This window comes from Oncorhynchus gorbuscha, linkage group LG03 (assembly GCF_021184085.1).
Source record: "Oncorhynchus gorbuscha isolate QuinsamMale2020 ecotype Even-year linkage group LG03, OgorEven_v1.0, whole genome shotgun sequence".
Taxonomy (NCBI): Eukaryota; Metazoa; Chordata; class Actinopteri; order Salmoniformes; family Salmonidae; genus Oncorhynchus; species Oncorhynchus gorbuscha.
The window spans coordinates 78,639,410-78,666,634 of record NC_060175.1 but is presented as its reverse complement, the minus strand read 5'-3'; the positions used below and the strand labels follow the sequence as shown (position 1 = coordinate 78,666,634).

The 27,225-nt window shown below is 42.6% G+C and overlaps 1 protein-coding gene across 8 annotated transcripts in view; it reads left to right on the top strand.

Moving 5' to 3' along the window:
• LOC124031958 (neural cell adhesion molecule L1-like protein) overlaps window positions 1-27,225 on the top strand; it is a 364,252-nt gene that overhangs the window by 37,957 nt on the left and 299,070 nt on the right. For 6 of the 8 annotated variants that reach the window (XM_046343826.1, XM_046343822.1, XM_046343825.1 and 3 more), the window contains exons 1-8: window positions 4,246-4,345; window positions 17,717-17,913; window positions 18,781-18,889; window positions 19,053-19,240; window positions 19,376-19,498; window positions 21,502-21,672; window positions 24,382-24,493; window positions 24,656-24,837. In XM_046343826.1, coding sequence (XP_046199782.1) covers window positions 17,832-17,913; window positions 18,781-18,889; window positions 19,053-19,240; window positions 19,376-19,498; window positions 21,502-21,672; window positions 24,382-24,493; window positions 24,656-24,837 — 967 coding nt within the window. In that variant the 5' untranslated portion in view covers window positions 4,246-4,345; window positions 17,717-17,831. Of the gene's footprint in view, window positions 1-4,245; window positions 4,346-7,435; window positions 7,740-17,716; window positions 17,914-18,780; window positions 18,890-19,052; window positions 19,241-19,375; window positions 19,499-21,501; window positions 21,673-24,381; window positions 24,494-24,655; window positions 24,838-27,225 lie in introns of those variants that run through there. The other 2 variants (XM_046343820.1, XM_046343821.1) reach the window with 2 other exon arrangements.

Here is a 27,225-nt window from a genome sequence, read left to right as displayed (position 1 = left end):
GAAGGTTGCATGTTCAAACCCCCAAGCTAACATGGTAAAAATCTGTTGTTCTGCCCCTGAACAGGCAGTTAACCCACTGTTCCTAGGCTGTCATTGAAAATAAGAATTTGTTCTTAACTGACTTGCCTGGTAAAATAAAAAATATCATGCTTCTTTCGAACTGTCTAAATAAAATCATTGATTTATTGTGAAGGTGTAAGCTATATGGATTTATTAGACATTTAAAATTTAGATGTTCCAAAGGACTGCATCAGGTGTGGAAGCCTGGTCAATTATCGTGAGATCGACAGTTATTTGCTTGTTAATCACCAGCTGATGACATTCTGTGACCTCCACAGCCCTAGTTGTGGGCCATGGCTTTCTATATAAAGCAGACAGTCAAGCATTGAGGTCTGCTAAATGACTTAAATGTAAAATGTAAATGTATTCAGCTACTGTTCAATTGAACGTAAGAATGGGCAAAACAAGTGATCTAAGTGACTTTCAGCGTGGTATGATTGTTGGTGCCAGGCACGCCGGATCCAGTATCTCAGAAACAGCCGCCCTCCAGGGCTTTTCATGCACGACAGTTTAGGGTTTACTGAGAAAGGTGCGACAAACAAAAAACATCCAGTCTGTGACAGTCCTGTGGGCGAAAACAGCTCATTGATGAGAGCGGTCAAAAGAGAATGGCAAAAATTGTGCAAGCTAACAGGTGGGCCACAAACAGACAAATAATGGTACTTTACAAAAGTGGTGTGCGAAACGGCATCTCGTTACAGCCCATCCATCGATCCTTGTCGTGGATGGGCTAGTGCAGCAGATGACCACACCGCGTTCCACTCCTATCAGCTAAAAACAAGAAGAAGCGACTCCAGTGGGCACGCGGCGATCACCATCGCTGGACAATTGAGGAGGGAAAAACATTGCCTTGAACATGACAGTGAGTTCAGTTTACTTGAGTGGCCTGTGCAATCCCCAGACCTCAACCCAATAGAGCATCTTTGGGATCAGAAAGGGCGGTTTGCAGCATGAATGTACCTCCTTTCAATCTGCAGCAACTGCTTGATGCCATCGCATCAGCATGGACCAACATCCCATTTCCGACACCTTGTAGAATGCCCTGAAAGATTCAGGCTGATCTGGAGGCAAAGAGGGTCCGACCCTGTACTAGATGGGTGTACCTAATAAACTGTCTGGTGAGTTGTTTCAAGCTAAACTATTGCTGATCGTGAACATGAACAACCAAAATCAAATCTAATGTAAGATGTACTGTAGCCAGATGAGACTTGTCTCCGTTGCTACTTTTATTCCGGTAAAACACCATTTTCAACATAGTATATGATAAAAATAACCTAGCAAGTTACATTGGTTGACATTCAACTAATAATGCCTAATATTGCCCAAGCCATTTTATGAAGGTGACATGCAGATGTGCCAAATCAGGAATAGGCCTAATTCTTGTTGGTCAACGCGGGAAGCTATGCACAGCACACAGTTTGACCAGGCTACTGATATTGCCTGGGGTTGTTCAGCATGCAAAATGACTTGTAGATCAGTTACTGTCAACATGCTTAGTTCAACATTGAAGGAGAGGACGCAGTTGTCACAAAAGATGAGCAGTATCAGCTCCCGAAAAGAAAGTGGGCTCCGGATGGGCTCCAGAAAGAAAGTGGGCTCCCGATGGCACAGCGGTCTAAAGCACTGCATCACTACAGACCCTGGTTCGATTCCAGGCTGTATCACAACCGGCCGTGATTGGGAATCCCATAGGGCAGCGCACAATTGGCCCAGCATCATCCAGGTTAGGGTTTGGCCAGGGAAGGCTGTCATTGTAAATAAGAATTTGTTCATAACTGACTTGCCTTGTTAAATAAAGTCATTTGAGCAACAAAAAGCCAACGTTTGTATTGATTTTCTGAACGATACATGCTACATTTAGTTCGGTTTAGAGTAACAGACCAATGCACTCATATCTTTAACATTTGAACTGGGATCGATGCAAATTGGTGAATCGTTACATCCCTAATAATTACTATGGCGTTCAAATCTGGATTCTGTCAAGTTTTTATAGGTAGCAAGGCTGCAGGTATAAGACATTTGATGAAATGAGCCTAACGATCTGTCCATTAAATTAGGTCGTAGTGCCTTCTTTACCTTCCTTTGTGCCATAGTTTGAGCAGTGGTGTCATCTCCAAAGCGTGTGTAAGTGGGACAGTGGGAGTGAACTGTATGTGTGTGTTTTGTAAGAATAGAATAGAATGGTTTGATTGCATCCTTTGTCTAAGCCCCTTGATTATGAATTGTAATCCACAAGGATTGAGGAGGTCCAACAGCTGTTCATTTCAAACTGGATAAAAGGTACTTGTCGTGACCTGCCACTAAAGCCCCGGACATCCCTGGAACTTGGCGGCTCCTTCGTTCCTCTGTTTCCTTCTCCCTCCTAGCTGATGAAAGGAAATAGATGAGAGAAAGTGAGTCAGATGCCGTCAACGTGTCAACAGGTATATTCATGTTCAGTTCTCTCCTCTATTGCTCTGTTGTAATGAAAATAAACCACCAGGAGTTGTAAACCAGCGTCTAGTTATTTTACCGGTGCTACTGTGTTTTGAGAAAATATTTACAGTACATAAAGTGCATATATTGTAAATAACTGAGAAATTGTTGACAGCACATGGATGTTTTGTCTTAAAAAACAAGGGAAACCAAGTCAGGATTTAAAAAAAGAAAAAAAAAGAAAATGCTAACAACAGAAGCTATAGGATATAGAGTAACACTATTTGAAAGGGGTACAGAATTTAACTAGGAAAGTCAGTTAAGAGCAAATTCTTATTTACAATGACAGCCTACCCAGCCAAACCCTCCCCTAATCCAGACAACACTGGGCCAATTGTGCGCCACCCTATGGGACTCCCGATCATGGCCGGTTGTGATATAGCCCAGGATCAAACCAGGGTCTGTAGTGATGCCTCTGTCATTGCGATGCCTGTGCCTTAGACCGAAGCGCCACTCGGGAGCTGAAAGTCATTCATAAAGCTATCATGCCTGTTTTTAAAAAGGTTATGAAAAAGGTGTTAGTACAGTGTTACCGGATGTACTGCGTTAGCTTCTGGTATTTGTTGGGGGAATCATTCCCTTATCTCTTTCTCAGCACTGTGGTGGAAAGAGCTGAGGTGTGAAGTGGGTTGCCAGTAGACCCCGAAAAGGGGTCTAGTGTCAGTGAGTTTGAGTGTCACTGTCCATATCCCAGTTCTTGCAGCAAACTGATTTAGCTGCTGAATGGCCCTTTCATTGTCACTCTCAAGCGCTGCCAAGTGATGAGTTCCATGTAGGGGAGCTGTGAAAAACCATTATAATTGTTTTGTAAAATGTAATTCCATTGGGAAATAGGATATAACGAAGTCTGAATTCCTATGTATATCCCAAAATGTTTTGTTAACTGTTACAGCTCACTTTGATTATTTCCATATTTGCAAAGAAAGAAATCAACAAAAAGGGTAATGAGTGATTAGTAGCCTGTCCAAAGTCTTAATTTCCCCCCTCAGGGACCAAGTTTTTGTTTGGTGGTTTAAGTGTTGTAAATACAATACTGTCCCTGCCCAACCAATCACATGCTTCAAAATTAAATTGAGCAAACGGCTCTTCCCATGTCCTCACACAATCCACTAAACTCTTAACCCCTGCACTGAATGAGCTCTTTCAACAATGAGAACATTCACTCTAAAAACAACGGCAATGACAACGGCAATGTTGAAAGGTCAATTGAAAGCATGAGGGCTAAGTTTAGTACTTTAGCATAACAACAATAGCAGTAGCCCTGTTCTGTATTCTTTGTCTCTCATTCACTCACCTCTTCAAATGACTGTACATTTGGCATGATTTAATTGCAAACACAGATTGACTGTGGACATGCCCAAAATCCCACAATCGATATTGTCATCAGCTGCAGGTCAATTAAAAAAACTGGGAGACGCACCAAAAGGGGAGTACACTAATTAATTGGCTCACATAGACTTCCCCTGTGAGTACAATACAGTAATGTTATCTAACAATGCCCACGTGCAGCAGCGTCTCACTACAGTCAATGTTTTTGTTTTTCCTTTTGAAAGGAGCAGTCTTTGAAATGTGAGAAGTTTCTAGCACGCTTCACTGTAAACTAACAAGTGTGTGTGCGTGTCTGTCAAGTTACAAACCCTGCCCTTACATAATACCGGTAGTACAGGTTGGATCTTGATGTCAGATAGCTGCCAGGTGCTGTCTGTTAGTGTGGAATCGAGGCTGTGGCTGTGGTACCTGTTTAGATACGCACTCCTTTTGAGAGGGCACAAGGAATACATGTTAGGTTTGGCAGGTATTGACCTCAAAGGTAAGGCCATGTCTCTTTCTGACCTTTGCCGGTTATGATAAATTGAGAGACTACTGTTCGTGCTGTTGGGAAATGCAGCGCTGTCCTGTAATGTATCCCTTTTCAGCAAGGCTCAATGGAAGTGTTACCCAAGGAACTTAGTTTTTTCACAAATATGAAGGAAAAAGGTATCCTTGGAAACTAAGTTAACCTCCATTGGTGTGATCTGAGGCACCCTCTTTATAACATTTACAACAGTTCATTATTTTATTTGCATTGCTCTTGTTGACTGCATAAATTGATAAAAGAGATGGCTAAAGGGATTAGTGCTTTGACCACATAACCATAGATCAAATGATAAGAGAGTCATCTTTAATTTTACTTACCACAGTGAAATATGCCAAGATAGCAGAATCTCACTGGGATGTGATTAACATTTGCAATCAGTGGAAGGGTCGTTCCACCAATTCGGTGCCCTTTTGAGAAGTGTGACTTGGTCCAAATTATTATTATTATTTTTTAGATATCCCATCTCAAGAGAATAAAAACAAATGACTATAGTAAGTGCCTATTAAGTGCAGATTAAAGTAACAGGTTAGACTGTAACAGAGGGTTGACAATTTCTTCTTAAATCAGCAAAAAATGCCCTTGTGACAGGGAGAATGGAAACTTGTTGTGTGCAACAGGGAGTGGCAATTGAATGTAACCTGAAATGGAAAATGAAATTGTAAAACATTTCTAGCCTGTCTATCTATTGGTAACAGGGTTAACGTGTTATGCTCGACCAGCTAATTTTTCCACCACAAAACACCAGCATAAGAAACAATGTTTTTTCCCCTAATCATAGTCACACACCTCATGTAGCCTAGACCATAAGCCTATAAGTTTGATACAAACCTTATTAAAACATAAGTAGCCAAACAAATTCTTAAAATTAAGCACATGAATCTGCTTTACAAGGGGTGTAGTGCCTAACTGGTATATATAAGCAGTGCGTAAAAATAAAGAAAAACACTTGAATGGGTAGATGTGTCCAAACTTTTGACTGGTATTGTGTATCGCACAGCTGAGAGTCAAGTGGAGGCAGGTTGCTGACAGGTGTATAAAAAAATCACAGCCATGCAATCTCCATAGACAAACATTGGCAGTAGAATGGCCTGCACTGACGAGCTCAGTGACTTTCAACTTGGCACCGCCATAGGGTGCCAAGTTCACTGATCATCCCTAAAGCCAACACCTCATTCGGCCGCCTTTCGTTCCAGTACTCTGCTGCCTGTGACTGGAACGAATTGCAAAAATCGCTGAAGTTGGAGACTTTTATCTCCCTCACCAACTTCAAACATCAGCTATCTGAGCAGCTAACCGATCGCTGCAGCTGTACATAGTCTATTGGTAAATAGCCCACCCATTTTCACCTTCCTCATCCCCACAGTTTTTATTTATTTACTTTTCTGCTCTTTTGCACACCAATATCTCTACCTGTACATGATCATCTGATCATTTATCACTCCAGTTTTAATCTGCAATATTGTAATTATTCGCCTACCTCCTCATGCCTTTTGCACACATTGTATATAGACTCCCCTTTTTTTCTACTGTGTTATTGACTTGTTAATTGTTTAATCCATGTGTAACTCTGTGTTGTCTGTTCACACTGCTATGTTTTATCTTGGCCAGGTCGCAGTTGCAAATGAGAACTTGTTCTCAACTAGCCTACCTGCTTAAATAAAGGTGAAATAAAAAAAGGGAAAAAAAGGGTGCCACCTTTCCAACAAGTCAGTTTGTAATATTTCTGCCCTGCTAGAGCTGCCTCGGTCAACGGTAAGTGCAGTTAATGTGAAGTGAAAACGTCTAGGCACAACAAGTTCACAGAATAGGACCGGCGAGTGCTGAAGCGTGCAGCTCATAAAAATGGTCTGTCCTCGGTTGCAACAGTCACTAAGGTGTTTCAAACTGCATCTGGAAGCAACGTCAGCACAATAACTGTTTGTCAGGAGCTTTCTGAAATGCGTTTCCATGGCCGAGCAGCCGCACAAGAGTAAGATCATCATGCGCAATGCCAAGCGTCGGCTGGAGTGGTTTAAAGTTTGCCGACATTTCGACTCTGGAGCAGTGGAAACATGTTCTCTGGAGTTATGAGTCACACTTCACCATCTGGCAGTCCAACGGACTAATCTGGGTCGGGAAGATGCCAGGAGAACGCTACCTGCCTGAATGCTTAGTGCCAACTGTAAAGTTTGGTGGAGGAGGAATAATGGTCTAGGGTTGTGTTTTTTATGGTTCAGGTTAGGCCCCTTAGTTCCAGTGAAGGGAAATCTTAACTCTACAGCATACAATGACGTTCTAGACGATTATGGCAACAATTTTGGGAAGGTCCTTTCCTGTTTCAGCATGACAGTGCCCCCATGGACAAAGCGTGGTTCATACAGAAATGGTTTGTCAACATTGGTGTGGAAGATCTTGACTGGCCTGCACAGATCTCGGACCTCAACCCCGAGCCTAATCGCCCAACATCAGTGTCCGACCTCACTAATGATATTGTGGCTGAATGGAAGCAACTCCCGCAGCAATGTTCCACCATCTAGTGGAAAGCCTTCCCAGAAGAGTGGAGCAGGTGTCCACATACCTTTGGTCATGTAGTGTATGTTTTTTTAACCGTTTGTATTTCTAAACACCCAGTATACAGTATACCGCCCAAGCTTAGCTGATATTGTGTAACAGACAGCTCACAAAAAGGCCCATTATGTGTTGACGATACAAGTAGCCTATTGTGCCTAAGTTTTCAGACATGTAAAACCACGCAGTGAGTGCAATGTATGTCCTTCTCTAACAACAGTATCCACCCCTCAAGCCAGTGCAGTACACAACTACAAAAGATGAGGCTTGATGAAAGCAGATGTCATCCACCGCTCCACTCTCTCCAATGGAGCTAAGACCTATTTGTATTATAATCATTAACATAGGGTGGGTGTAAATGGGTGTCATCATGCACATGTTTAGTGAAGGGAGGTATGGGGTGGTAGTACAGGGTGAGGAGGGGTATGGACAGAGAGGCATGCCTGTACTTCCTCTCCCCTCATTCTTTAATGCTCTGTGAATAGCCCTGTGGCCGTGGCTTTGTCCAAGTCATTGTCGTTCGGCTTAGAGAGCCTCTTTGCCAAGTGAGAGGCTTTGCCGACATATGTCACTTCAGTGAATCTCCCATAGCTCCTTTAGCCGCTTGAGTGGAGGGGCGGACGAGAGGCGTTCACTGGGCGAAAAATAAGCAACATGAAGGGTGAGCTGGAATGCTCACTGTCTGTTCCTGTCCGGTGTGCCTGAACTTGCACAGCACAGATTTCTGACGCATTTAAATGGACTTTCAGTGCAGGTGATTTGCTCACAGCCTATAGGCATCCACAGTTGAAAGATTTCAGTGAGTATACTCTCATTTCCATACCATTTACTGTATGTTGTTGCTCTTTTGGAAAGGAGTTTTTTTCCCCAATGGATTGATGATTAATAGTATGTTTGGAATTTCAAGTCAGTGAGTAACGAGGTACAATACAATGTGTGTTTTGAGTTGCTGTGGTAAAGGGATTAGCAGGGTGGTGAACCCACACTTATTCCTCGGCTGACTATTGGTCACGTAAACACAATCCCTGGCGATTGGAGGGTTCAATATCCTGACGTGGTCTGGTAATAGATCCCTCTGCTTCCAAACAAATGTTGGGAGCATGTTACCTGTTTATATTCCAAAGCCTTGCGTTTCTTCAATACTGCAGGAATGGACTTCATCACATTAATGAAATAATTGACGTTTTATTTCATCCAACTTTGGCTATTTGAGTCAATGTAAACTGGGATGTTGTTGCATGATCTTCCATGTACATACTGTACCCTGATGAAGCCCAATCATTATCATAATCCATAAGGTTATTTATGTTTACAAAACAGAGGCTTTGTTTAGCTTGAATGAGTTACATCCTTGGTAAGGTCAGGCATGATATTGATTATTTGTTGTCAGGATCAACAAAATCTTGAAACGGGTCAAATTGTTAATTTTAAGCAAGGTTGCCTGCATTTTATGGACTGTTTTACACATATATATTTTCTACAATGAAAAAATGAATTATTCACAAGATTTCAGTATGTACAGAAATATTGGAGTCTTTTTTAGTGTCTTCTTTTGTTGTTGAACTATATGTGGTACATCGTGTGATGCTGTGACTGTTTTACCATACCGTAGTTGCTTTATCATGAATTAGGTTTATTTCTGTCGCAAAAAGGCAACCAACTATTCAATTCCAAATGAAATTCAATTCACAAATTGAAAACTTAACCTCACTGAGAATATTGGACAATTTCCAATGTGTTACTTGACTCTCAATTCCATTGTTGAATTAATCCTAGCCCTGGTATACAGTAATTGCCAAATTAACCTGCATTTACTCACATTACTAACTAAGACCAACCGGCAACGTTACACTCCATTCTGGGAGGTTGGCGGGAGATACATCATTGGTTTGTGTTTGGACAAGGTAGACTCCCGCTCCTGTGACTGAGTGATTCGTTTGTAGAGTGAGCCCTTTGGCAGTGCCACAGTACCCACAGGCTGAAACCCACAATACCCACAGGCTTACTACTATATACACACTTAAGTCTACCCACTCCAGCAATCATCCATAGCAGCATCTTATATTATGTGCCAATAAGGTTTTCTGTAAGCATGCCATTTGATGCTGCCATCCCAGTTTTACAATTTAATCAAATCAAAGTTTATTTGTCAAGTGCACCGAATACAACAGGTATTCGGTATTCACCTTACAGTGAAATGCTTACTTACAGGCTCTAACCAACAGTGCAAAAAAGGTCATAGGTGAACAATAGATAAGTAAAGAAACAAAAACAACAGTAAAAAAGACGATGATAAATAACAGTAGTGAGGCTATACACAGTAGTGAGGCTATGACAGTAGTGAGGCTATGACAGTAGTGAGACTATGACAGTAGTGAGGCTATGACAGTAGTGAGGCTATACACAGTAGTGAGGCTATACACCGTAGTGAGGCTATAACAGTAGTAAGGCTATGACAGTAGTGAGGCTATGACAGTAGTGAGGCTATGACAGTAGTGAGGCTATGACAGGAGTGAGACTATACACAGTAGTGAGGCTATGACAGTAGTGAGGCTATAACAGTAGTGAGGCTATAACAGTAGTGAGGCTATACACCGTAGTGAGGCTATAACAGTAGTGAGGCTATGACAGTAGTGAGGCTATACACCGTAGTGAGGCTATAACAGTAGTGAGGCTATACACCGTAGTGAGGCTATAACAGTAGTGAGGCTATAACAGTAGTGAGGCTATACACCGTAGTGAGGCTATAACAGTAGTGAGGCTATGACAGTAGTGAGGCTATAACAGTAGTGAGGCTATACACCGTAGTGAGGCTATGACAGTAGTGAGGCTATAACAGTAGTGAGGCTATACACAGTAGCGAGGCTATGACAGTAGTGAGGTTATGACAGTAGCGAGGCTATAACAGTAGTGAGGCTATAACAGTAGTGAGGCTATAACAGTAGTGAGGCTATAACAGTAGCGAGGCTATGACAGTAGCGAGGCTATGACAGTAGTGAGGCTATAACAGTAGCGAGGCTATATACAGGCACCGGTTAGTCAGGCCAATTGAGGTAGTATGTACATGTAGATATGGTTAAAGTGACTATGCATATATGATAAACAGAGAGTAGCAGTAGCGTAAAAGAGGGGTTGGCAGGTGGTGGGTGGCAGGACACAATTCAGATAGCCTGGTTAGCCAATGTGCAGGAGCACTGGTTAGTCGGGCCAATTGAGGTAGTATGTACATGAATGTATAGTTAAAGTGACAATGCATATATGAAAAACAGAGAGTAGCAGCAGCGTAAAAAGAGGGTTTTGGGGGGGGGGGACACAATGCAAATAGTCCGGGTAGCCAATTGTTGACCTGTTCAGGAGTCTTATGGCTTGGGGGTAAAAACTGTTGAGAAGCCTTTTTGTCCTAGACTTGGAGCTCCGGTACCGCTTGCCATGCAGTAGTAGAGAGAACAGTCTATGACTGGGGTGGCTGGGGTCTTTGATAATTTTTAGGGCCTTTCTCTGACACCACCTGGTGTAGAGATCCTGGATGGCAGCAGGTTAGCCCCAGTGATGTACTGGGCCGTACACACTACCCTCTGTAGTGCCTTGCGGTCGGAGGCCGAGCATTTGCCGTACCAGGCAGTGATGCGACTAGTCAGGATGCTCTCGATGGTGCAGCTGCAGAACCTTTTGAGGATCTGAGGACCCATGCCATATCATTTTAGTTTCCTGAGGGGAATAGGTTTTGTTGTGCCGTCTTCACGACTGTCTTAGTGTGTTTGGACCATTCTAGTTTGTTGATGTGGACACCAAGGAACTTAAACGTCTCAGCCTGCTCCACTAGAGCCCCGTCAATGAGAATGGGAGTGTGCTCTGTCCTCCTTTTCCTGTAGTCCACAATCATCTCCTTAGGCTTGGTTACGTTGAGGGATAAGTTGTTATTCTGGCACTACCTGGCCAGGTCTCTGACTTCATCCCTATAGGCTGTCTCGTCGTTGTCGGTGATCAGGCCTACCACTGTTGTGTTGTCTGCAAACTTAATGATGGTGTGTGTGTTGGAGTCATGCCTGGCCATGCAGTTGTGGGTGAAAAGGGAGTACAGGAGGGGACTGAGCATGCACCCCTGAGGGGCTCCAGTGTTGATGATCAGTATGGCAGATGTGTTGCTACCTACCCTCACCACCTGGGAACGGTCCGTCAGGAAGTCCAGGATCCAGTTGCAGAGGGAGGTGTTTATGTTGATTGCATCATCTGGACATTGCATCATGGATATTGCATCATCTGTGGATCTGTTTGGGCGGTATGAATATTGGAATGGGTCTAGGGTTTCAAATCAAATCAAATTTTTATTTGTTACATACACATGGTTAGCAGATGTTAATGCGAATGTAGCGAAATGCTTGTGCTTCTAGTTCCGACAATGCAGTAATAACCAACAAGTAATCTAGCTAACAATTCCAAAACTACTACCTTATAGACACAAGTGTAAGGGGATAAAGAATATGTACATAAAAATATATGAGTGAGGGATGGTACAAAGCGGCATAGGCAAGATACAGTAGATGGTATTGAGTGCAGTATATACATATGAGATGAGTATGTAAACAAAGCGGGATAGTTAAAGTGGCTAGTGATACATGTATTACATAAATATGCAGTAGATGATATAGAGTACGATATATACATATACATTTGAGATGAATAATGTAGGGTATGTAAACATTATATTAGGTAGCATTGTTTAAAGTGGCTAGTGATATATTTTACATCATTTCTCATCAATTCCCATTATTAAAGTGGCTGGAGTTGAGTCAGTGTGTTGGCAGCAGCCACTCAATGTTAGTGGTGGCTGTTTAACAGTCTGATGGCCTTGAGATAGAAGCTGTTTTTCAGTCTCTCGGTCCCAGCTTTGATGCACCTGTACTGACCTCGCCTTCTGGATGATAGCGGGGTGAACAGGCAGTGGCTTGGGTGGTTGTTGTCCTTGATGATCTTTATGGCCTTCCTGTGACATCGGGTGGTGTAGGTGTCCTGGAGGGCAGGTAGTTTGCCCCCGGTGATATGTTGTGCAGACCTCAATACCCTCTGGAGAGCCTTTCGGTTGTGGGCAGAGCAGTTGCATTACCAGGCGGTGATACAGCCCGACAGGATGCTCTCGATTGTGCATCTGTAGAAGTTTGTGAGTGTTTTTTGGTGACAAGCCGAATTTCTTCAGCCTCCCTAGGTTGAAGAGGCGCTGCTGCGCCTTCTTCACGATGCTGTCTGTGTGGGTGGACCGATTCAGTTTGTCTGTGATGTGTACGCCGAGGAACTTAAAACTTACTACCCTCTCCACTACTGTTCCATCAATGTGGATAGGGGGGTGTTCCCTCTGCTGTTTCCTGAAGTCCACAATCATCTCCTTAGTTTTGTTGAGTGTGAGGTTATTTTCCTGACACCACACTCCGAGGGCCCTCACCTCCTCCCTGTAGGCCATCTCGTCGTTGTTGGTAATCAAGCCTACCACTGTTGTGTCGTCCGCAAACTTGATGATTGAGTTGGAGGCGTGCGTGGCCACGCAGTCGTGGGTGAACAGGGAGTACAGGAGAAAGCTCAGAACGCACCCTTGTGGGGCCCCAGTGTTGAGGATCAGCGGGGTGGAAATGTTGTTGCCTACCCTCACCACCTGGGGGCAGCCCGTCAGGAAGTCCAGTACCCAGTTGCACAGGGCGGGGTCGAGCTTGGAGGGTACTATGGTGTTAATTGCTGAGCTGTAGTCGATGATCAGCATTCTCACATAGGTATTCCTCTTGTCCAGATGGGTTAGCGCAGTGTGCAGTGTGGTTGAGATTGCATCGTCTGTGGACCTATTTGGGCGGTAAGCAAATTGGAGTGGGTCTAGGGTGTCAGGTAGGGTGGAGGTGATATGGTCCTTGACTAGTCTTTCAAAGCACTTCATGATGACGGAAGTGAGTGCTACGGGGCGGTAGTCGTTTAGCTCAGTTACCTTAGCTTTCTTGGGAACAGGAACAATGGTGGCCCTCTTGAAGCATGTGGGAACAACAGACTGGGATAGGGATTGATTGAATATGTCCGTAAACACACCAGCCAGCTGGTCTGCACATGCTCTGAGGGCGCGGCTGGGGATGCCGTCTGGGCCTGCAGCCTTGCGAGGGTTGACACATTTAAATGTTTTCCTCATGTCGGCTGCAGTGAAGGAGAGTCCGCATGTTTTAGTTGCGGGCCATGTCAGTGGCACTGTATTGTCCTCAAAGCGGGCAAAAAACTTATTTAGTCTGCCCTGGAGCAAGACATCCTGGTCCGTGACTGGGCTGGTTTTCTTTTTGTAATCCGTGATTGACTGTAGACCCTGCCACATACCTCTTGTGTCTGAGCCGTTGAATTGAGATTCTACTTTGTCTCTATACTGACGCTTAGCTTGTTTGATTGCCTTGCGGAGGGAATAGTTACACTGTTTGTATTCGGTCATGTTTCCGGTCACCTTGCCCTGATTAAAAGCAGTGGTTCAGGCTTTCAGTTTCACACGAATGCTGCCATCAATCCACGGTTCTGGTTTGGGAATGTTTTAATCGTTGCTATGGGAACGACATCTTCAACGCACGTTCTAATGAACTCGCTCACAGAATCAGCGTATTCGTCAATGTTGGGGATAGTGGTGTTGATGTGAGCCATTACCAGCCTTTCAAAGCACGTTATGGCTACAGATGTGAGTGCTACGGGTCTGTTGTCATTTAGGCAGGTTGCCTTCAGGGACTAAGGTGGTCTGCTTGAAACATGTTGGTATTACAGACTCAACCAGGAACATGTTGAAAATGTCAGTGAAGACACTTGCCAGTTGATCAGCACATGCCAAGAGCACACGTCCTGTTAATCCGTCTGGCCCCGCAGCCTTGTGAATGTTGACCTGTTTAAAGGTCTTACTTGCGTCGGCTACGTAGAGCGTGATCACACAGTTGTCCGGAACAGCTGATGCTTTCATGCAAGCCGCCTTGCATGAGTGTTGCTTGCCTCAAAGTGAGCATAGAAGTGATTTAGCTCTTCTGGTATGCTTGTGTCACTAGGTAGGCTCGCTGCTGTGCTTCCCTTTGTGGTCTGTAATAGTTTGTAAGTCCTGCCACATAAGACTAGTGTTGGAGCCGGTGTAGTACGATTCAATCTTAGCCCTGTTTTGACACTTTGCCTGTTTGATGGTTCGTCAGAGGGCATAGCAGGATTTCTTATAAGCTTCCGGGTTAAAGTCCCGCACCTTGCAAGCGGCAGCTCTACCCTTTTAGCTCAGTGTGAATGTTGCCTGTAATCCATGGCTTCTGGTTGGGGTATGTACGTACGTACGTAGTCACTGTGGGGACAACGTCCTCAATGCACTTATTGATAAAACCAGTGACTGATGCACTTATCAATAAATCCAGTGACTGATGTGGTGTACTTCTCACTGTCATCGGAAGAATCCCGGAACATGTTCCAGTCTGTGATAGCAAAACAGTCCTGTAGTTTAGCATCTGCTTCACCTGACCACTTTTTTTATAGCCCGAGTCACTGGTGTTTCCTACTTTTTGTTTGTAAGCAGGAATCAGGTGGATAGAATTGTGGTTGGATTTACCAAATGGAGGGCGAGAGAGAGCTTTGTACGCGTCTCTGTGTGTAGAGTACAGGTGATCTAGAATAGTTTTCTCTCTGGTTGCACATTTAACATGTTGATAGAGATTAGGTAGAACTGATCTAAGTTTCCCTGCATTAAAATCTCCGGCCACTAGAAGCGCCGCCTCTGGGTGAGCGGTTTCCTGTTTGCTTATTTGCTTATACAGCTGACTGAGTGCGGTCTTAGTGTCAGCGTCCGTCTGTGGTGGTAAATAAACAGCGACAAAATGTATAGCTGAAAACTCTCTAGGCAAATAGTGTGGTCTGCATTTTAGCACAAGATACTCTTACTTTAGGCGAGCAAAATCTAGAGACTTTCTTAGATATTGTGCACCAGCTGTTGTTTACAAATATGCACAGACCGCCCCCCTCGTCTTACCGGAGTGTGCTGTTCTATCTTGCCGTGTAGCGTACATCCCTCTAGCTGAATATCCATGTCATTATTCAGCCACGATTCTGTGAAACATAAGATATTACAGTTTTTGATGTTCCGTTGGTAGGATATTCGTGATCGTACCTCATCTAATCTAATCAAGGGTAATCCCAAACCACTGGCATGTTTTACAACAATGATGTACCAATGAATTACACCCGTTGAGAGAGGATGTGTGATATGGGACATTACTGTTATTCAGAAGAGAGTAAGGAAAGACATGGTGATTGCCTAGCCGGGTTGCTTCAGTATTTGCTTGGGCAATGGTGCTGTATTTAAAAAAAAAATGCTGTCTGAGGGGTAGTCTATCAAACTGTACCCAGTGCATTTTATATATGATTTTACTAGTACATATAGGCAATTTAACCATTACGCTTCCGTTTATTTACTGATTTGCAAAGCAAATTGTCCTTTGGGCAATTCAAGATTTACTTTTCTCCACCAAAAGTCAGTATAGGGATGCTGTTCATGTTGCCGAAACGGTCTATGACTCTGTGATACAGTACACGCTTTTATTTTTTGTTTTCCTAGGCTACCTGGCAAAAATGCTTGCTCACTAGCCCAACTTCCTTTCATGAACAATGATGTGCCAGGCCAGCTAGTTAACATCAGCCTACTACATCTAGCTACATATTGAACTTCCATTCTCTCAGGCCAGGGGCACAATGTAGGAATTGATGGTTGGATCAGAATTACTGTTTATAATCGTTTGCCAATAAGTAATACCACAAGTTCAAATCCCAATCTCCATCCATGGCTAATTTAGGAAATGGACGATTTTAGTTAGCTAGCCACCGGAGGACAACGGCACAACAATATGTAATAATTAAAGGTTGACCGATTAATCGGAATGACCAATTTAATTAGTGCCGATTTCAAGTTTTCATAACAATCGGTAATCGGCATTTTTGGACACCGATTATGGACGATTACATTGCACTACACGAGGAGACTGCGTGACAGGCTGACCAACTGTTATGCGACTGCAGCAAGGAGCCAAGGTAAGGTGCTAGCTAGCATTAAACTTATCTTATAAAACAATCAATCTTAACATAATCACTAGTTAACTACACATGGTTGATGATATTACTAGTTTATCTAGCTTGTCCTGCGTTATATATAATCGATACGGTGCCTGTTCATTTGTCATTGAATCACAGCCTACTTCGCCAAACGGGCGATTTAACAAGCGCATTCGTGAAAAAGCACTGTCGTTGCACCAATGTGTACCTGACCATAAACATCAATGCCTTTCTTAAAATCAATACACAAGTATATATTTTTAAACCTGCATATTTAGTTCATATTGCCTGCTAACATGAATTTCTTTTAACTAGGGAAATAGTGTCACTTTTCTTGCGTTCTGTGCAAGCAGAGTCAGGGTATATGCAGCAGTTTGGGCAGCCTGGCTCGTTGCGAACTGTGTGAAGACCATTTCTTCCTAACAAAGACCGTAATTAATTTGCCTGAATTTTACATAATTATGACATAACATTGAAGGTTGTGCAATGTAACAGCAATATTTAGACTTAGGGTTGCCACCCTTTAGATAAAATACGGAACGGTTCCGTATTTCACTGAAAGAAAAAACATTTTGTTTTCGAAATGATAGTTTCCGGATCTGACCATTTTAATGACCTAAGGCTCATATTTCTGTGTGTTATTATAATATAGTCTATGATTTGATAGAGCGGTCTGACTAAGCAGTGGTAGGCAGCAGCAGGCTCATAAGCATTCATTCAAACAGCACTTTCCTGCATTTGCCAGCAGCTCTGCACTGTGCTTCAAGCATTGCACTGTTTATGACTTCAAGCCTATCAACTCCCGAGATTAGGCTGGCAATACTAAAGTATCTATTAGAACATCCAATAGTCAAAGGTATATGAAATAAAATGGTATAGAGAGAAATAGTCCTATAATAACTACAACCTAAAACTTCTTACCTGGGAATATTGAAGACTCATGTCAAAAGGAACCACCAGCTTTCATATGTTCTCATGTTCTGAGCAAACTTAAACGTTAGCTTTTTTTACATGGCACATATTTCACTTTTACTTTCTTCTCCAACAGTTTGTTTTTGCATTATTTAAACCAAATTGAACATGTTTCATTATTTATTTGAAACTAAATTGATTTTATTGATGTATTATATTAAGTAAAAATAAGTCTTCATTCAGTATTGTTGTAATTGTCATTATTACAAATATATATATATACAAAATTGGACGATTTAATCAGTATCATCTTTTTTTGGTCCTCCAATAATCGTATCGGAATCGGCGTTGAAAAATCATAATCGGTCGACCTCTACTAACAATTTAAGTTTTTCTGTAAATTACGTTCTACTTTTGATGTGATGTGATTGGTGTGAAGACAAGTCCAAAGTCGCTTCCCTTTAAAGTTTTATTTTGGTGCGCCAGGACAATTCACAGTTGAGCTCACTCAGTTTAGCTCAATGCTGATTAGGCTATTATTATTATTTTATTTTTTATTATCAAGGGAGGCTAAATGCTGGCTGGCTTCCGTTGCATTCAATGGGGCAACAATGTCATTCTCAATTTTACCAGACAGCATCAGATAGATGGGATACACATACTGATGCTTTCTCCAGTGAGATACATTCAGCCTCTTGCAAATTGAAGGAAAATGACTTCCCTTGCCTCCATGAGTACACACCACTGGGTTACTGACAGTTTTTATATTTCCCTGTGTCTCTGCACATCTAGGTCCTATCCCTCTAAGTGTTGACAGCTATCCGCTGATCTAGTGGGTCAAAGCTGTGGTGCTGTCAGTAGTGTCGCTTGCTCTCCTGGACAGTCTCTGCTCAACGGCGGTGGAGTGATGAGGTCGCTGTGGAGCTTGGGCCTTGCTTTCCTCTTGGCCTTGACCTCCTGGGCCGGAGGACTCGATATCCCCCTGGAAGGTAAAGTGCAGTATTGGCAACCTACACTGAGTGTACACTGAGTGTACAAAACATTAAGAACACCCCACCCTTTTGCTCTCGGAACAGCCTCAATTAGTCGGGACATGGACTCTACAAGGTGTCAAGTTTTCCACAGGGATGCAGCTGTGTCAAGTTGGCTGGATGTCCTTTGGGTGGTGGACCATTCTTGATACACAAGGGAAACTGTTGACTGTGAAAACCCAGCAGTGTTGCAGTTCTTGACACAAACCGGTGCACTTGGCACCTACTACCATACCCCAATCAATATTTTGTCTTGCCCATTTTCCCTATGAATGGCACACATACACAATCCATGTCTAAATTGACTGAATGAAGTGGATTTAACAAGTGAAATCATTAAGGGATCATAGCTTTTCCCTGGATTCACCTGGTCAGTCTATGTCATGGAAAGAACATGTTCATAATCTTTTGTACATTCAGTATATTTCATAGTCTATAGGGGAATGTTTTAGACACACCCTATGCCCATGATGGGCAGTGAAGAGAGAGTATATGGTCCAGCTGTCAGAGACATGTACTGGCTAACTAAATTCATGCCTATGATGGGTCATTTACTTCAGGCATGTGTAACATGCAGTGCAATATTGGTATGTCTTGTTGGTTTAATCGCTGTCTGCACTGCAGTTCATTATTAGCTCAGACATGTGGGCAAATAGAGCTAGTTTCTCAATATTAATCTTCCAACAAGCATAAGTTATACATTTCCTGCTGTACATTGCACAAAACGTGACCAAATCCCCATAATGGTAGTCAAGTTGTTAAAGTGTTTGTTTGATGAAAGCAATATGGAGACGAATGTATGATTTCTATCTTTTCATCCCGCAGTGGAGCAGCTACCGACCATAACAGTGCAGACCGCTGGCCCTGTCATTGCCTTACCCTTTGAAGGCAGTTTTTCCATGAGATGTGAAGCCAAAGGCAACCCACAACCAGTGTGAGTGAGATGACTGCGATTCGTCCTAGGATCTCCCTGTTTTTTGCCCTTATGCTTATGGATTGTTCACACTATCAGCATTAACCCAATGCTTATTGTTGCATCTCAAGCTAAATATCATAACTGTAACCAAGCATTACAAAATGCTTCATTGCCCCAACAGATACAGATGGACAAAAGATGGCCAGGCCATAGATCCCCTCTTCGACTTGGGAGTCAAAAAAGAGAGAAACAATGGGAGTTTTGTGATTCATAGCGGGCGCCTTGCGCAGTTCCAGGGGATGTATCAGTGCTACGCTTCAAACAATCTGGGAACAGCAGTATCAGAGGAAATTGAACTCATTGTACCAAGTGAGTGCCACTCTCATGTTGTAAGAACCTAGCATAGTGAACAGTTTTGCATCTTACAGCAAGACTGTGAGTGTTACATTTGGAATCCTATCTAAAGGTGTTGACATGAGTAAAACATGCCTAACCATTGCACAGGTACCCCAAAGTTCCCCAAAGAGAAGATTGCCCCACTAGTTGTCAAAGAGGGCCAGCCTGTGATTCTGGAATGCAATCCACCACAGGGGATCCCTCCACGAAAGATCTACTGGATGACTATTGGTGAGAAAATAGACCACTAGTTCAATCTTTACAGCACCATCCAACTGAAACAGTTTAGAAGGGAATATGTCACTTTATACACATTTCAATTGAAATAGAGTACAGTAACACTTTACATTAGGTTGCTCCTATACCTCTGTTGTAATATTGTTATTAGCCAGGTCACAAAATAGTATTGACATGTTCTTATGTAGTAATTCAGTAGTTGTTTTAAATTGGCATAGTAATGGGAATGAGCTTTTTTGTTATTACACAAGAAGAATTAGGGCCGCTCAACATAGTTCCCTTTAAATTTGGACATTTTGTCACCTTTTTTCGCAATAGCCAAAAGAGGGTCTAATGACATCACAGCACTGTATGAAGTAGTGTCTCAATGGGGATAAGGCCATATGCTTAGGCTCTCAGCCGTTCTAGTTCCATCTAGCCAAATCACACACTTTTCAATTCGGCAAGGAGCTCAAAAAGAAATGCTTGTTTTTTAGAGCTGAGAGCAGCTTCTCATAAAGTGGTCCAAATAAAAATAAGAAATTAAATACGAATTCTAAACTAGGAATTAGAAAATGAAATTTCCTGAAGAAAATCTAAGGTGAGTCAGTCTGTACCAGAGCTAGTTAATGCGGACCAGAGCTAGACCAATGATCCGAGCTATGCCCTGGACCAGAGCATTGAACAGAGCTAGTTAGTGTGGGGACCAGAGCTAGCTAGGTGCTAGTTACGCCCTGGATCAGAGCTGGACCAGAGCTAGTACGGATCAGAACTAGACCACAGTTAGTTCTTGTCCGCACTAGTTTTGGGCCAGGTCTTGTCCAGGACTTAGCTAGTAGATAGCTAGCTAGCTAGTCACTATTTACTATTGAAGCTATTGGAGCTTTTATGCACATATTAAATGGTTATAGTTTAAAAGGCACAAACTCAGCAAAAAAAGAAACCCTTTTTCAGGACCCTGTCTTTCAAAGATAATTCGTAAAAATCAAAATAACTTTACAGATTTCCATTGTAAAGGGTTTTAACACATGCTTGTTCAATGAATCATAAACAATTAATGAACATGCACCTGTGGAACGGTTGTTAAGACACTAACAGCTTACAGATGGTAGGCAATTAAGGTCACAGTTATGAAAACTTGGAACACTAAAGAGGCCTTTCTACTGACTCTGAAAAACACAAAAAGAAAGATGCCCAGGGACCCTGCTTATCTGTGTGAATGTGCCTTAGGCATGAGGACTGCGGATGTGGCCAGGGCAATAAATTGCAATGTCCGTACTGTGAGAGGCCTAAGACAGTGCAACAGGGAGACAGGTGCAACAGGGAGACAGGATTTTTTAACGTAAATAATCAATACAATTTAAGACGGGATAAACTGCGTTCAATAGTGGACAAAAACAAAGTGGAGCGAGCTTTCAGGTCGCGCACCCCAACCACAACTGTACACTAGACTCGACCCTCATTCTGAACAGCCCTACTTGTTCATTTCTCAAAGGAAAAACATCATCCAATTTATAAAGAATGTTGACATCCAGTGGAAGCGATAGGAACTGCAAGCAAGTGCCTTAGATATCTAGATCCACATAGAAAACCCATTAAAAACAGAGTGACCTAAAAGAAAAATCCTGGATGGTTTGTCCTCGGGTTTTCGCCTGCCAAAATAAGTTCTGTTATACTCACAGACATCATTCAAACAGAAACGTCAGGGTGTGATCTATTCAAATCTACTAATACTATGCATATCCTAGCTTCTGGGCCTGAGTAGCAGGCAGTTTAGTTTGGTCACACTTTTCATCTGGCCGTGAAAATACCGCCCCCTAGTCTAGAGAGGTTATTGGCTGCCATATTTAAAGCCACATTATGGTCAGTCATGTCATGTGACCCTAGTTCTTCCTTTACACTTCCAATAAGAAACACACATTTTCGCCTTGTTCAATATTAAACACAAATTGTCGCTTTCTGTTGCAAAACATTTTCCATTGTGTGTCTTAATGGAAACGATATATTGTTTCCTCCAGGTCTCCAACATATTGAACAGGATGAGAGGGTGTCCATGGGCCATGACGGAAACCTCTACATCTCCAACGCCCTGGAGAAGGATAGCCGGAGAGACTACTGCTGCTTTGCTGCATTCTCCGTCATACGGACCATCGTTCGGAAGACAGCCATGTCGGTGGTCGTCAAGAGCTGTAGGTTGACAGTGTAATGCCCTACATCAATGTTTCTCAACCTGTTTTATACCAGGGACAGGCAAGCTATAGTCCTTCCTCTAAACATTAGACCAAGAGGACATCCTCATATTCTAAGTGCAACATTAAGGCTCCGATACACTTACATTACAAGTAGCACTTGAAAAAACGGATTAAATAGGTGTCTGTAAGACCGGTCAGCAACATACTACTCCCAGGTTGAAATCCCTGCCCTACATGTTGAGTATGCGTTGAAAGGGCATGTTTAGGACACTAGATGCAGTGATGGTGTAAGGAGAGGGAGGAGTGCTGTCCCCACACATGTCAAAGACAATTGTCGGATTCAAAAGTCTATCAACATTATATATGGTTTTATTTTACAAAAGTGCAAAGTGTGCAGGTGAAAAAAGGTGCAGGCATGTACTTCAGATCAGAGGAATAGACATGGCTCCATTGGATCAAGGTGGGTCTTCATATTTAGTTTACATTTCAGTAAAACCTGCTTGTGAGTTAGATGACTTACAGCAGTGGAGAGTTGCTTTAACATTATATTTGACTTTAACATGAATGATAATATCCCATTACAGTTCATAGTATTTGACTGACTAAAGGCTCAAACTTATTTATAGGAAAAGTCAATACATGTTTAATATGCACACGTTGAATGAGATTCATCTATGTCATTTTATCAGTACCAGTCAAAAGTTTGAGCCACCTACTCATTCCAGGTTTTTAATTTTTTTAAAACTATTTTCTACACTGTTGAATAATAGTGAAGAAATCAAAACTATGAAACAACACATATGGAATCATGTACGAACCCAAAAAATGTTAAACAAATAAAAATACATTTTATATTTGAGATTCTTCAAAGTAGCTACCCTTTGCCTTGATGACAGCTTTGCATACTCTTGGCATTCTCTCAATCAGCTTCATGAGGTAGTCATCTGGAATGCAGTACAAATAACAGGTCTGCCTTGTTAAAAGTTCATTTGTGGAATATCTTCTCCTTCTTAATGTGTTTTAGCCAATCAGTTGTGTTGTGACAAGGTAAGGGTGGTATACAGAAGTAGCCCTATTTGGTAAAAGACCAAGTCCATATTACGGCAAGAATAGCTCAAATAGGCAAAGAGAAATGACGGTCCATCATTACTTTAAGACATGAAGGTCAGTCAATCCAGAAAATGTCAATAACTTTGAATGTTTCTTCAAATGCAGTCGCAAAAACCATCAAGTGCTATGATGAAACCAGCTCTCATGAGGACCGCCATAGGAAAGGAAGACCCAGTTACTTCTGCTGCAGAGAATCAGTTCATTAGAGTTATCTGCCACCCAAATAAATGCTTCATAGAGTTCAAGTAACACACATCACAACATCAACTGTTCAGAGGAGACTGTGTGAATCAGTCCTTCATGGTCGAATTGCTACAAAGAAAACACTACTAAAGGCCACCAATAAGAAGAAGAGACTTGCTTCTTCCAAAAAACACAAACAATGTACATTAGACCGGTGGAAATCTGGAGTCCAAATTTGAATTTTTTGGTTCCAACCACTGTCTTTGTGAGATGCAGAGTAGGTGAATGGATGATCTCCGCATATGTGGTTCCCACCTTGAAGCATGGAAGAGGAGGTGTGATGGTGTGGGGGTGCTTTGCTGATGATACTATCTGAGATGTATTTAGAATTGAAAACACACTTAACCAGCATGGCTACCACAGCATTCTGCAGTGATACTTCATCCCATATGGTTTGGGCTTAGTGGGACTATGACTCAAAGCACACCTCCAGGCTATGTAAGGGCTATTTGACCAAGGAGAGTGATGGAGTGCTGCATCAGATGATCTGACCTACGCAATCCCCCGACCTCAACCCAATTGAGATAGTTTAGAATGAGTTGGACTGCAGAGTCAATCAATCAATCAAATGTATTTATAAAGCCCTTTTAATATCTGCCGACGTCACAAAGTACTGTACAGAAACCCAGCCTAAAACCCCAAACAGCAAGCAATGCAGATGTAGAAGCACAGTGGCTAGGAAACCCCCCTAGAAAGACAGGAACCTAGGAAGAAACCTAGAGAGGAACCAGGCCCTGAAGGGTGGCCAATCCTCTTCTGGCTGTGCTGGGTGGAGATTATAACAGTACATGGCCAATATGTTCAAACGTTCATAGATGACCAGTAGGGTCAAATAATAATAATCGCAGTGGTTGTAGAGGGTGCAACAGGTCAGCACCTCAGGAGTAAATGTCAGTTGGCTTTTCATAGCCGAGTGAAGGAAAAGCAGCAAACAAGTGCTCAGCATATATGGGAACTCCATCAAGACTGTTTGAAAAGCATTCCTCATGAAGCTGGTTGAGAGAATGCCGAGAGTGTGCAATGGTGTCATCAAGGAAAAGGGTGGCTACATTGAATAATAAAATATATTTTGATTTGTTTAAATGTTTTTTGGTTACTACATTATTCCATATGTGCTATTTCATAGATTTGATGTCTTCACTATTATTCTACAATGTAGAACATAGTACAATATTAGGAAAAACCCTTGGATACGTAGGTGTGTCCAAGCTTTTGACTGGTACTGTGTATATATATGCTAAGAGAATGTACCAAAACACTCAAGTGTGGACAAACACCTACTGCAGTTGCTCCTATGGTTTCAGAAATATACCTACTATACATCTTATGCCTGTCCTTTTCTGCCCATGGAAGCCTATGCCATTCCAGAGAGAAGACCGAGCCTTCTGGTACCCTCTGGTGTTCAGTCAGAGGTACGTCTGCTGAAAGGAGAGGAGCTGGTGCTAGAGTGTATAGCAGAGGGATTGTAAGTGGAGTCTAATTATTTCTCAATTTAGTATGAAGAATATTTATTCATAACTTCCGTGACTGAATCTCCATAGAACATGTTGTATTACATTTGATAGAATAATGTGTGTATCATTTTTCACTAATCTTAAATCTTGTTTTCTCTCATCTTGCTACTCAGTCCAACTCCTGTGATTGAATGGACAAAAAGGACAGAGAAGCTACCGAAACGGGCAAATCTAAAAAACTATGGGAAACGTTTAACCATTAATAACATTGAAGAGGAGGATGATGGGAAGTACACGTGTGAGGCGAGGAACTCTGTTGGAGTCACAGTCCACAACTTCAACGTCATGGTGGAGGGTAAGTAGACTGAGGCAGGTTATACTTTCAGTGTGTCCCCCACAAAAAAGTTTGTTGTCCCCTTTACAATGTCCAAGTGCCCTTCTTTATACAGTGTATGTTTAACAGTTTTGAATACCTTTTTAAAACCTCTCTTGTGCTGTTGTGTTCACTTACAGCAGCTACATTGTCAAAGGAAAACATTGATTTCTTATTAGAGCCTAAAGCATTCTAGAAGGGGTCATTTATCATCTTTACAATGATGGACAAATCTCCAGGTGACCGTCTTTGTTAGATACAAAGGATTATGGTTGCCATTTCATAGGTTGTGCTCCCCTGCTCAGACGTTAGATGAATCAACCAATGGTTGCATGCCACGTCATGGACTGTGCCGCCAGGTACCAGAATGCTATAACGTATGGTTTAGTTAGCTGATACATAAAAAATACCTTTCCAGGCGTTGTAAGATCTGGCATGGGTCAGCAACGTCTGAGCAGTGGAACACAACCCTAGACTGACTAAGACTCTCTTTACAGTGCATTCGGAACGTATTTAGACACCTCAACTTTTTCCACATTTTGTTTCATTACAGCCTTATTCTAAAATGGATTAAATTGTTTTTTCCCTCCTCGTCAATATACATACAATACCTCATAATGACAAAGAAAAAACAGGATTTTAGATTTATTTTCAAATGTATAATAAAAAAATAAAAAAATGATATCACATTTATGTAAGTATTCTGACCCTTTACTCAGTACTTTGTTGAAACACCTTTGGCAGCGATTACAGCCTCGAGTCTTCTTGGGTATGATGCTTCAAGCTTGACACATCTGTATTTAGGGAATTTCTCACATTCTTTCCTGCAGATCCTCTCAATCTCTGTCAGGTTGGATGGGGAGTGTCGCTATACAGCTATTTTCAGGTCTCTCCAGAGATGATTGATGGGGTTCAATTCCGGGCTCTGGCTGGGCCACTCAAGGACTTCAAATCAAATCAAATGTTGTTTTTCACATGCTCCGAATACAACAGATGTAGACCTTACAGTGAAATGCTTACTTACAAGCCCTTAAACAAAAACAGTTTTAAGAAAATACAACATAAAAAGTAGGAGATAAGAATAACAAATCATTAAAGAGCAGCTGTCACGGCTGTTGAAAGGAGAGGACCAAAGTGCAGCGTGGTGAGCGTACATTATTAATTTATTAATCAAAATGACACCAAACAAAACAAATAACACCACAAAAACAAACCGTGAAGCTCAAAGGCTATGTGCCCTAAACAAAGTCAACTTCCCACAAAGAAAGGAGGGAAAATGGGCTACTTAAGTATGGTTCCCAATCAGAGACAACGGTAGACAGCTGTCCCTGATTGAGAACCATACCGGCCAAAACATAGAAATACAAAAATCATAGATAACAAAACATAGAATGCCCACCCCAAATCACACCCTGACCTAACCAAATAGAGACATAAAAAGGCTCTCTAAGGTCAGGGAGTGACAGTACCCCCACCCCCCAAAGGCGCAAAACCTGAACCTATAGGGGAGGGTCTGGGTCCCGCTCCACCACTGGCTCACCCCACTTTGGTGACGCCTCTGGTGTGGGGAACCTCGCCGCCGCCCCTGGACTGGGCACCCTAGTTGCTGCGGGCCCCGGACTGGGCACCCTCGTTGCTGCGGGCCCCGGACTGGGCACCCTCGTTGCTGCGGGCCCCGGACTGAGCACCCTTGTTGCGGCGGGCACCGGTCTGGGCACCCTCGTTGCTGCGGGCACCGGTCTGGGCACCCTCGTTGCTGCGAGTCCCGGACTGGGCACCCTCGTCGCTGCGGGCCCCGGACTGGAGGCCGTCACTGCGGGCTCAGGACTGGAGGCCGTCACTGGGGGCTCCGGACTGACACAAGTCATTTTTCCAGACGTTTCAGAAGTTTACATACACTAAGTTGACTGTGCCTTTAAACAGTTTGGAATATTCCAGAAAATTCTGTGATGGCTTTAGAAGCTTCTGATAGGCTAATTGACATAATTTGAGTCAATTGGAGGTGTACCTGTGGATGTATTTCAAGGCCTACCTTCAAACTCAGTGCCTCTTTGTTTGACATCATGGGAAAATCAAAAGCAATCAGTCAAGTCCTCAGAAAAAAATTGTAGACCTCCACAAGTCTGCTTCATCCTTGGGAGCAATTTCCAAACGCCTGAAGGTATCACATTCATCTGTATAAACAATACTATGCAAGTATGAACACCATGGGACCACGCAGCCGTCATACCGCTCAGAACAACGGCAAAGGACCTTGTGAAGATGCTGGAGGAAACAGGTACAAAGTATCTATATAAACAGTAAATCGAGTCCTACATCGACGTAGCCTGAAAGGCTGTTCAGCAAGGAAGAAGCCACTTCTACAACTGC